Raw genomic sequence first — 12,010 nt, 5'->3', positions numbered from 1 at the left:
GAAAAAAACACAAGTAAATGAAAGGAAAAAAAAGAAAAAGCTGTTTTATTTATTTGTCCATATTTACATTTTTTAGGAGGGGGCCTAAAAAATGTTAGAGTTTCTCTAACCGAAACTGGTTAGAGAACAAGCAGCATTATAAAGACCATTAAGTAACACAGTGATAATGTCATGGAGCCGTTTAAAGCAGGGTTACAAAACATGGAGCACCATTCAGTTCATCACCTGAAAATGAGAAGGCTATGCCACCATAACAACGACTTTCTAAAAACTGTTCATGGGTTTGAGATATAAGGATGGATAAAAACCTGTTTCATGATCAGTAATATATAACTAATAATATCCTGCCAGCATTCTCAGCTTACATCTGAAAATTAGACGATCAAATATACAATTCATGCACTATAAGCATGGAAAATGACACCTCAGTGTCAAACTGAATTATTATTATTATTATTATTTTTTACCTCAGTTTTATTAAAAGGTAGATGACAAAGCAGCTAAATTTGCTGGTTATGTATAATCAGAGTCCGTTTATTTGGGTCATCCTCCATTCTTTGAAGCTTTAGCTATGATTTAAGTCATCCTGATAGAGGCAAAAGGTTGATATTCTCATGTTTTAATCGGCATTTCCTCTGGAATATAGCATTATGAAATATAGGAATGATGTGGACAATTTCTTTGAGAGGATTCAGGGGTTTTGATATCCATTCCTTGTCAGAATGTGAGTAGAGAGTCACTGTCAGATGTTTTTATTTGTTAGCTCTATTTAGCATAAAAGATTAGTACAAGGTCATACGTTTTTGTACGCGTAGGTTTAAGAGGGTTCAAACCACGCCTACGTTAGCACTGCAGTTTAGTAGCAGACATCTAGTTAAGAGATGTCACATTCAACTTTACATCAAGATTATTTATTCGTTCTGTATTTATTTAAAAAAGGCACAGACGTTAGGAGTTGGGTAGGCACCAGGTGTTCTTTTTCTACAACGAACATAAGAAGCGTAATATATAAAATTATTAAATGGTTTCAACAAAAAAATCTAAATTTAATCCAGTAATGCAGCCTGATTTGAAGTCAATTCAACATATTAAAATCTCCTTATTTTCTTCAGCAATCCCTCCTACATGAGCAGACCTAGACCAAAGTATCCATAGCAACATAACAATGTTTTTGTTCTCTGTGGCGACTGCACTCTTGAAGCATCTAGTCAAGAGATGTCACAGTGTTTATACCCAACAAGAACGTCAAACTTTGCCTGGATTTACACGTTAATCCAGGCAAAACCATGAAAAACGATACAGACAGCAATCCCCAAACATACATCATTGAACTTACTTGGCTGATATATGACCAAAGTTTTTGCTTGAGTCCTGAAAAAGAAATCCTGTGCTCTGTCCACTAGGAGGGGGAAGCAGACTTTAACTTTGATAAAGACTGAGCTTAAGGGAAATATGTGTCCAAACATACACCTATTGTCTTCCATTAGTTATCTTCTACATGACAGAGCAACACCGACATTTCTTCTGCCTGCCATCATTCCCAACACTGCCTTCTCTCTGAGTTTCGGGTTCTACGTCGTCATCACTCAGTGGAACATCCTGAAGGGTCGTGTCTTGACTCTTTTTCTGAGTCTCTTGCTCTCTTTTGCTTGCCGAGGGCGATTGAAGTGAAGCAGTGGTTCCTGGCTCCACTAGGTGTTCTTCACCGTCCTCAGTAATAATGACCCGCTCTGCAGTGAGCATACCTTCGTAGTCCTCTTCATTGTGATCCTCCTCAGGCGATGCGTCAGTGTAACCCAGGAACACAAGAGTGACTGGATCTTCCTCCAGGCTTTGACCCTCTATGTTCTCCAGAATTTCTGCAGTGTCTTTGGTGGCGATCTTGGTTTCTTTATCTGGGATGCTAACACTTGCACACTCTTTTATCCTCTCAGCTTCCCTTTTATACCCAGAGCTGTCCAACTGTGTAAAGTCTTCCTTTGATGTGCCATTAGGAGTGATGAAACTCAGGACTTGATCTTGACTTTTGTTTCTTTCTCCATTCCCAGTGGTAATCTCTGCCTTGTTTAGCGTTACTGCTACATCATCCAGCAGCACCGTCATCCCGACATCATTAATGACGGTCAATATCTCACCAAGCTCTTCGGTCGAAGGTTCACCTACCGAACTGCCAACGGTGTGGATGCTCTTCCTCCCATCGTCAAAGATGGTTGTAGATGTCGGAGCACCAGGAGGTGAGGAGATGGGGGCCACTGATTTGATGACGGTGGCACCCGTCTTTGGATCTCTCTCCACCTGCACAGCCAACATCCCAAGGACTGCAAAGACAAAGTAAAAGTATTTGACAACAAGAAATTAGATGGAATTAGTACACATGCAGATAAGCAATGTAAGCCACTTGATTTGATTTGCATTAAGAGTCGCGCATCTCCCAAAGGGCGAAACTGGTACAATCACATGTAAAGTAAAAGTACTACAGGCAATTGAAGTCACTGAGGTAGGAACAATGGGTCAAGGCAGTGGTCTCAAACTCCAGTCCTCAAGGTCCTGCAACTTTTAGAGGTCTCTGCTTCAGCACACCTGGCTCCAATATTAGCTCATTAGCAGAGCTCTGTAAAGCTTGACTGCATGCTGGTGAGACACTTTCACCATTTAATTAAAGTGTGTAGGACACGGGACGCATCTAAAAGTTTCAGGACTCAACATGCCAAGTCTAAAGTTTGAAGCCAAGTGGTTTCAAACTGCAGTTTCACAAACGACCCAGTTTAGGAAATCTAACTCACTCCCCCCCCTTCCACTCAGGCCTCCAGTGGCCATAAAAAATTAACATAAAGAAACAACAAAAGGCTAAAAATAACGTAGTTCACATGCTGCTCACTGCAGTTGTACCCTTGGGGCAGAACTTGGACACAACGATATTGAATAAAGACGACATATTTAGTTGGAGAACAGAAGAACAACAAAAATAAAACATGAATATTAGCAATGATTAATTCAATCATTTAGAAAGAGGACTGTTTTTTTCCTCACCCGATCGGCCATCTTGTCCACCAGCTTCATGAGACATTCGCTGTGCCATTTAACTGGATTAAAGATTGATCCTTTCTTTAGTAACTGCAAAGACAATAGGGAAAGTTTAGTCCTTAAGCAAAAATTAATAGCACAAATTCTACACAGGATGTGCGATTGTTAAAAAAAAAAACCTCCACATGTGCAGAGGTTGTGGAGATGGGACTTTTCACACACTCAATCAACCACATACTTAATGAAAGACACCCTTACGTATTCTCAGGCTAGTTTTGATGTTTGATTGCTTTCAATATCCTGCAGGAAAATCCTACGATGTCAAATTTCCAATGATTTAGCTGATGATTTGGGCCAAAGTTTACATAACCAAATGTAGTATTATTTTTTTCATTATTTACATCCATTTGTCCAATGCAGCTGTACAATTTACAATTGGATAAACAAGAAAAAAAAAATAGAAATAGTTGTTTTAACTCAATAATTCTTTAACATTGATGAAAAAGTGTTGGATCCACTGGGAGATTACTTCACTTACAACATGAACTTATGCACTCACTTTGAGTTTTTAGATATCAGTAACGTTATTTTTAAACCATCACACCCTCAAAGCAGATCAACTGCATCTAAAGAGCTCAAAATTAATGTGATATTCGTGCTCACCATGAGTGTATGTAAAACTATTATTACTAACCTTGTTGTGTTCCCTGACTGCTGAAAACAATGTGGCCACTAGATGTCCTCGTTAAACAGTTTTAATGGGATGCAATATGGAATCACTACAAAACTGCCAACGCATAAAGCAAAAATACTCAACCACATTTTTGTGCTTCTTTCTTTCTATTGTTCCCATGGTGATGTATTAGCTGCTCAGCCTTCAGTTTCACGTCTTCACTTTTTGTGTTTCCACTTCAACCTTTCTGTAACTTTGTTCACAGTGTTGACATGTGATGAGGATGGGTTCACATAAGTCCCAGTGACAGCCCCGATCCCGCACTGTGGAGAGACGGTTACAGACAAGGGCGCCGTTGTCTCAAAGCCGAGCTGTTTTCCTTCCGTGGCTCCGCTCTGTCACTTTGTTTTAAATTCTTTTTCTTCAGCTAAGGCCTTGGCTACGGTTAATCATCCTCTGGAAAATCTAGACAGGCATCGCAAACAGACCGATAGAGTGGAGAAATAAGCTAACGTGAAGCTAACGACCCGTACTTCCAACTCTTGACCTTGTTCGACCTTGTTGATGTCCGTCTCCGGGCGAGGAAATAGAAGTTTTTAGGGGCTAATTACGCTCACGTCCTCATACTGACCTTTTAATGTGACCCCTCTCGACCCCCCATCTCCCTTTTCTGAGCCCACGAACATTTCAGTCATAGTGAGACAAATAGGGAGACAAGATTATGGCAGCAGGCGTTGTGGTTGTGTTTTAGCCCAGCACTGGGTGCCGTAGAGGATTGGAAGATATATCGACTGTACTCCTAAAGTTTGACTACAGGGCCTTACAAAAGTATCCTAACTTCTTCACACTTTGCCTCACTGCAACCAGAGTCAGTCTTATTGGCCACAATGTATTCAAAAACACAAGATTTGACTTTTGCTTCATGCGCTAACAGCTTGATGTTATCATTTAGCCCTTAGAGGACGCAGAAGAAAACATAAAAGGAGCAATGTGTACATCAATATTGATGTTCAGCTAATCAAAGTATTATGTTTTCCCATCCACATAGTGAAAATTCATGGCACATTCAAGTAACTATCTAACCTTCAGTCATTATAAAAATGATTTTGAAATATGACTTGAAAGAAATTCATAATTTGCAATTTTGCCAGGAAGTTTTTATTTTGCATAGAAATTTAAATAAAACAGGTTTCAATCCATGACCAGGTGTTTGAATGATTTTAATAAGTAAGCTAATAAATAAATAAGCATTTTAATAAAAACCGAAGGTAACATAGGTAACAATAAGTCACCATTTGACTGGTAAATACATATTTCTGCCTCTATAACAGATTAGAAGACAATGAACTGAAATGTCCCGTCTAGATAAATTTAGCACTGAGCTTCAGTCTGTGAGAGAAATCTCCATGTTGCCTTTTGTGTATTTGGTCGTACCCAGTAGTTGCTGTGTGTTTGTGACTGCAGTAGAGTTGATAGAGTCTGTCTTTTCTTGCTAACAGACCTCTTTTCTGGCAGCAGCTGCCTTTTTAGTGTCCTCCTCAGGCGTCTTTTGACTTTTGGTTTGTTTCTTGACAAACACACACACGCACGCACGCATGCACATGCACATGCACCCAATGCCAAAGACAAAACATGTTTCAGCACAAATAAAAACACAATATAGCTCCTAACCAGTGATTCACAGCAGTGAATCAGGGAGAAGAGCCAGATGTCTGTGTGTCCCAAATGTTCCCACTTTGTATAGAACATGGAACAAGCATTTCATAAATGTTGATAACTCACATTTTTCTGGACCAAGAGTGGCATATTTCATTGGCTTCTGCTTATCTACCTGCTTTAAGGATGTCAGAATGCTTCCCCTTATTTATTGGCTCATACAGGGAGGCCTCTAGTCTCCATTCCATTCGACTGGAGAAAACTCTGCATTGTTTTTCACACAGCTGGAAAATGTTCACATTTAAAACATCTGGAAGAACTACAGATCTTCAGATCTGTGTTACACAGACAAGGAGCTACTTGTCTGTGTAACACAGGTAAAACTGTTGTTAAAGGGTTAATAGAGAAGCCATGTTGAGGTGACTTCTTGAAGGCGGAGATTCAGAAAAAGCAGGAGTTTCTTAAAGAGACAGAGGTGCAACTTCAGGGTGTCATAGGGAAGTCAAGTTATTTGATATATGACTTTAAAAAAGTCATATTATAACAAGGGAAGGTAACAGTTACTTGATCGTGCTTTAAAACAGGCACGTTGTTCTTGGAAACCCATAATACTGCCTTGTTAAAATCACAAATACTTTTTCTCCTTCTTCATAATTGTGTACAACTTTGTGTTGTTGCTTAAAATACCAATAAAATATGTAGCATTTTAATAACAATAATAATACATTACATTTTCCTAGTGCTTTCCAGACACTTCAAGACGCTTAGATGTTACTGTAAAGAGGCAAAACGTGAGAAAGTCCAAGACTACTACTTTTGGAAGGGAACGTACCTTGAAACTTGAAAGGAGTGTTTCCAGTACGACAAGCTGTCTAAAAATGACAACACCACGCTGCTTCATTTGCTGAAAAACTACACAGCCTGGCAGATCCTTTTCTCTACATTTACGTTTTTGAATCATCTAGAGCCACGGAAACGCGCTCTGAGACACGACGAGACATATTGCACAACGGGCGCTTTCCGCATGTCTTAAGCGTTCGTTCCAGAGATCAGGAGGAACAGCTTGCCATCTGGCTGCGCTCGTCTGTCATTTTATCTCCACTACAACGAGCTGAACCAAAGCTTGTGGTGCTGCCATCTTGGATCTCATTTGGGAGGACGTAAGCAAACAGGCTGCTGATGCCAGACGGAGACTGAAACAAAAAAAGTGAGGCAGATTGGTGCTAAGCGGTAACAAAATCACCTGTCTCAGATGCTAATCCACGACAAGATAACTTGAAACCCGTTTTTGTGATTGAAGCCCAGTTTATTTGTAAAGCGCATTTCAGAATTCAAAGTGCTTTGCGTCATGAAAACAACCAATCGAGAAACAAGCGACAAACACTACATTTTGTCAAATGCCACCATCAAAATAATCAGTGCACACCACATCTGTCAATCAGTGTCAAAGGTCGTTTTGAACAGGTGTGGGTTTAACTTTGATTTCAAGGAACTCGGTGTTTTGGCTGTTTAGGAGTTTGCTAGTAGCTTGTTCCAGATTCAACCGTTCAACCATGTGAACAAATGGCAGTGCGTAACCACTGATGCCTGAACTGGTAAAAGAACTCCAGATCCCAGCATTCACAGCACTTCACCTTCAAAGGGGAAAGGTCAAACCCTTCAGCTGGATAGATCCCTAAATGGCAGAGTTGGGGGCTGACATCCCAAAAGGCCACGAGAAACCAAAACACAGAGACAACCTGAGGTTTTTCCTCAACATAAGGAAGCACAACGCCATACTGTGCAAAGATAATTATCCTGAACTTTCTGTCCTAGTCAAAGACCTCCCTGTCTTCAAAGAACATTGGATCTGAAGCAATGCAATGTGAATCTGGTGATGCTGTAAACCACATCACAATAGATCAAAGACGTTCTGAGACTTTGAATGCTTGAATCTCAATACATTGAAGCATTCAGGAACTTCACATTAATTTAGTGAATTAGACGCTTGGACAGTGGCTCAGTGGGGAGCAACAAAGCCCTGGGTTTGAATCCCCTCTCTCATGACCCGCTTCCCTGTCTACTACTATTAAAAAGAGGCCACTAGAGCCTTTATTTCACAATAAAGACTTAGAAACAATTAAATGTATTTCGGACATTTAATTACAAAATGTCAGAAACACATTTTGTAATTACATTTCATAAATAAAATATCAAAAAGAAATTTGCAGGTTTCTCTCTGGACGCTCCGGCTTCCTGTTACACTTTAAAATCATGACTGTAAACATATTATATATATATATACTCTTAGAAAGTTTATTTAAAAAGATATCATTATTAAGTGGGCAGTGGTGTACAGATTAAGACACTTTATCAGGGTTTCCACATTGAGGTCGTTGATGAGGTCATAGATGACATCATGCAAAAGCTTGCAATATGTGTGTATCTTGTGTGTGTAGTTCTATTATGTTAATTGGAACAACCAATGCTTTGACTGGTGCACCTTATAAACTTTCACATTTTAAAGAATTGAAAAAATGTTACTACTGATATCATGGTGATATTTTTTTATTTTTTATTTACTTGAGTATTTTAAGTCTTGAGTTGGGACATTTAATATTTAACTCTGATTTGATTTAAAGATAAGCTGTCTGTGACTTTGGCGTTGATTTGGTGATTAAGACTGCAGGTTCTTGGATTCATTTCTCTGTTCTGCATCGCATCCAGGCTGGTTCTTGCAGAACAACAACTGATGCAGACAAAGTGCGAAGCTATTGATTTCTGACTATCAGGTTGTGCCAAGACTAAAGATTTAAATCACACATCTCTCAGTTTTATCAATAAAGTAAAGCCAATTTCTCCCCCTCCCCAACACTAAGTTTTAACTTCAAGAGTAATACATGCAGCTGCCAGGACATTATCTTCCTGGGAGGGTTTTCCTCCATCTTCACATTCCACCAAATTCACCTGCACTACAAACCGTCTGTGGCTGAGGAAGCCTCTGGCTGGGAAATGGAGTTTGTGTTGCACTGTGTGGGAGGATGTTCCAGTGTGCATGAGCAGCCACTGGGGAGACACAGTGTAGTGTTGTTTATCCTCAAATATGCGTGGCCTGCAGGAAACACGCAAATAGTTAATGGAGAGCCTTTTCATCCCACATCAAATAAACGCTACATCCCATTCATTGACTTATTAATGACTATATTTCTTTTCTTTCATCCGATATTGTTAGGTTGCTATTTTTGATGCGTCTTTTATCGCCTTGATTCCGGAGGATCCTAGAAGTAATGTTCAGACTAGGCGAGGATTGTTAAAACTTTACGTTTATGTAGCTTAGGTTGGCAAAAATGTTTTTCAAATGCCAGAATAATGAGAGCTGGATATTATTATTATTATTATTATTATTATTATTATTATTATTATTATTATTATTATTATTATTATTATTATTATTATTATTTATATATATATTTTTTTTTTCAAAAAAGAATTTTGGATTCTTCAAAGTTGTATTTAACAAAGGGGATACTGATGATGTCATGGCTTTTGAGTTAATTCAGAGGCACACCTGAAGATTTATTTTAAGGTACGCCTGCTTCCTTGAGTGACATCGTAAAACAATGAAACAGAATCGGGTAAGACATCAGGAAGAAAATTCCAAAAGTCCAAACGTCTCGGTCATCCTTGGGTTCAAAATCCACAAACTCAAATGTCCCAAGTTCACCTGTTCAAAGAGTTAATGTATTCTGTTGTAAAATATGTTTATGAGCCTGATACGCCGCCTTAAACTAGTAAAAAACGTATCACAATCCAAAGAGAAACTAGTGTTATTGTGACATGTGGAAAAGCCGCTCAGGAATGAGGAAGCCATTACTCTCTGATAAAGACGTTTGGTCTGGTGACCAAAATTTGGCCAGATTTAATGTTAGGCAACGAGGGGGAAAAAAAAGAGTTTTTTTTCTATATCTATAATTTTGACCTGGCGAACTCAAGAACAGTTGTTTTTTTCCAAAGCATCACATGCTGTACATATCTAAAAAAAAAAAATGAATCTACGAAGTTAAAAATGGTTCCAAAACATCCCTTCTGTTGATCTAGATGTAAACTTTTCACAGAAACTGCCTGTTGTCTGTTATCAGTTCCCACGTCTCTCAGGAGATCCGTTTCGTTTGAAAGCTGCTGGTGAGCTTGAGGAGCGAATCCAAAACCGTAACCGAGTCCAAGCGGCCGCGCCCGGAACGCTACATCAGAGCGCGACCTCAACTCGCAAGCATCTCGGTTTGGCAGTGACAAGGCATGACATGTTGTGAGAGTCATGGGACACACCAATGGTCAGACTTTAACATGGGAGGACACTAAAAAAAATCAGACTGCCTATACCTTCAATGACTGAATGTAGTGTGAGGTAGTTAGAGGTACTTTGGACTTAATAGAGGGCTGCACAAGAACAGATTATTTACCATTTTCTACCATTTCATCTGTTTCTACTCCGAAGTCACTCCACCTGACTTTGTGTCGTTAAATCAGACTTCTATCCAACAGGTTTTCCTCTCTGTCTTCTTCCTCTGTGGTAATTCCCTCCTACTTGCAAACCATCAGTACCAAGACCATCGAGGTCTAGTCAGTTGCACAAAAGGCCTTGTTCACTATTTTGCGCCGCCCAAACTCTGAGAACTTTCTTGCCACGGCTGTCTCTGAAACTCTGAACTCTGAACTCTGAAACTCTGAAACTCTGAACTCTGAAACTCTGCGACCAGCAGAGGAGCGTCGTTTTGATTCGACTACATCCCATGTAATTCTGAATCTAAAGGTGCTTACCGTGCAGTTGGAGCGGTCAAATGAGGCAACTCAATCGGTCGCGTCTCCGTCCAGTGAAAGCGATCTGGTCTCGGTTGTGAAAACACCAGTATGTGTCGTGGAAGACAACCTGGTTTTGATATTATACTTCGGCAACTCCCTTTTTGCTGTCATGCTCGCTAAAGACAAGGCGTTCTCTGTATGTTACAAGCAGAGAGAGAGAGAGAGAGAGAGGGAAGGGGGGATATTTTTAGTAGAGACTAACGAAGGGAGATACAGCTGGCCCGGAGAGCAGGGGTACGAGAACGGATAGTTCAGTGACTCAGCAGATTGTCTGCATGCTGAGGGATATCTGTGCTCTTACTGGGAGATGTAAACAAGCTGGACCACTCCGTTCGATGGCTGCTGCTGCTCTGGCTTTGATTTGTAGAGCAAACTCCAGTCAGGCCTTCAGAGGATTACCGATGGAGAATTCGGGCTCAAATGTTAGGCTGTTGTTCTGATGGGAAGTGAAATTTAAAGACAGAATGAATCCAGCATGGAGAGGAATTAAGGAGTGAGCTCTGCTTTTTGGGTGCTTTGCTGTCTATGTAACCATAGTAACCATGTGCAAAACTACAAAGCTAAACAGTAGACGTCTTCGGTATGTCAGTAAGTCATACCGAAAGTGAATACTTTTTAAAATATTTCAGATTTTTCTTTCTTTCTTATTTTTATGTCATGCCCAGCTGTGTGGCACTAAAAAATTGATGTTCTAGTGTGAAGATGAGGCCCAACAGATTCACTTTCACAAGCGGAGCATTGCGGCTCTCACCATCACGCTCCACTTGATACATATATATGAACCTTATACTAGAGATCTCTCTGCGTGTATTTCAAATGTAATGGAGAGAGACATGAAAAAGAAAGGAGAAGAGGAAAAGGTTTGCCTCTAAACCCGCAGAAACAAAACCTGAAAACCATGACAACAATCAACATACACTGAAATCTTAGTAACACTTCTAACAACATTGGAAAGTACGCAGTACAAGGATATACACTGACATGCATCTACACACTTTGTGCTTAACAATTTAAGCTTATAATGCCCCAACTCTTCCTTTTCCATTTCAAATGGTGAATATAAACACAACCAGATGAGTGGGTGGGACAGTCTGTTTATCAGCAAACACTGTTTAATGCTGATAAGTCTCAGACCTCCCACAGCATGCGAAGCATCGGTAGTTTCCTAAAACCAAAACAGAAGTTAATGGTGTGAGTTACAGAGAACTACAACTCTTGGCAACAAAACAGAATCGGCACAAATACATCAATTTGCAAAAAAAAAATAAAAAATAAAAAAGAAAACCCCATTATAGTACCTTCAGTTCAAATGTTCGGGGAAACAAATGAGTTTTTTTAGAACAAAATTCCTGCCCAAGTCAAAGAGACAATGTGTCTGTTGTTAAGAGAGAATCTTGAATTGCAGAAATATCACTTAAGGAAGTCAACGTCTCAGTTCAAATACACTGAGAGGTCAACGTGTGAATACAGTCCAAATGTGGACTGGGTCCATTTTGCATTCGATTCAATCAGATTTTGAATATAACTGGAATAAAAAGGTGTGGGGTTGAGACAAAACCAAATGTGATTGGTGTTCAGGTCCTGGTAGTTGTTGTTTCACACTTAGAAGCTGACATATATATATATATATATACATATATATATATATATATATATATATATATATATATATATATATATATATATATATATATATATATATATATATATATATATATATATATATATATATATATATATATCAATTGTTTTCTTGACTGAACCATTGAGAAATGGAAAATAAATCATACTTTTGTTTTTTTTTACTATGTGATGGTG

The 12,010-nt window shown here is 39.2% G+C and overlaps 2 protein-coding genes across 3 annotated transcripts in view; one reads left to right on the top strand and one right to left on the bottom strand.

Moving 5' to 3' along the window:
- plppr2a (phospholipid phosphatase related 2a) overlaps window positions 1-12,010 on the top strand; it is a 109,902-nt gene that overhangs the window by 23,157 nt on the left and 74,735 nt on the right. The window lies entirely within an intron of this gene.
- Window positions 14-10,414, bottom strand: LOC122821431 (paralemmin-2-like). 2 transcript variants are annotated; one of them, XM_044099356.1, is made up of 4 exons: window positions 10,151-10,414; window positions 8,300-8,444; window positions 3,031-3,114; window positions 14-2,318 (listed from the first exon to the last, which is right to left on the bottom strand). In XM_044099356.1, the coding sequence occupies exons 3-4, from the start codon at window positions 3,077-3,079 to the stop codon at window positions 1,495-1,497; spliced, it is 873 nt and encodes a 290-aa protein (XP_043955291.1). In that variant the 5' UTR covers window positions 3,080-3,114; window positions 8,300-8,444; window positions 10,151-10,414; the 3' UTR covers window positions 14-1,494. The 2 variants fall into 2 exon arrangements, with proteins under 2 accessions (XP_043955291.1, XP_043955290.1); XM_044099355.1 differs by lacking the exon at window positions 8,300-8,444.

The sequence above is a fragment of the Gambusia affinis genome, linkage group LG19 (genome assembly GCF_019740435.1).
Source record: "Gambusia affinis linkage group LG19, SWU_Gaff_1.0, whole genome shotgun sequence".
NCBI lineage: Eukaryota > Metazoa > Chordata > Actinopteri > Cyprinodontiformes > Poeciliidae > Gambusia > Gambusia affinis.
The sequence above is the reverse complement of the archived record's forward strand: the minus strand, read 5'-3'. Positions and strand labels throughout refer to the sequence as shown.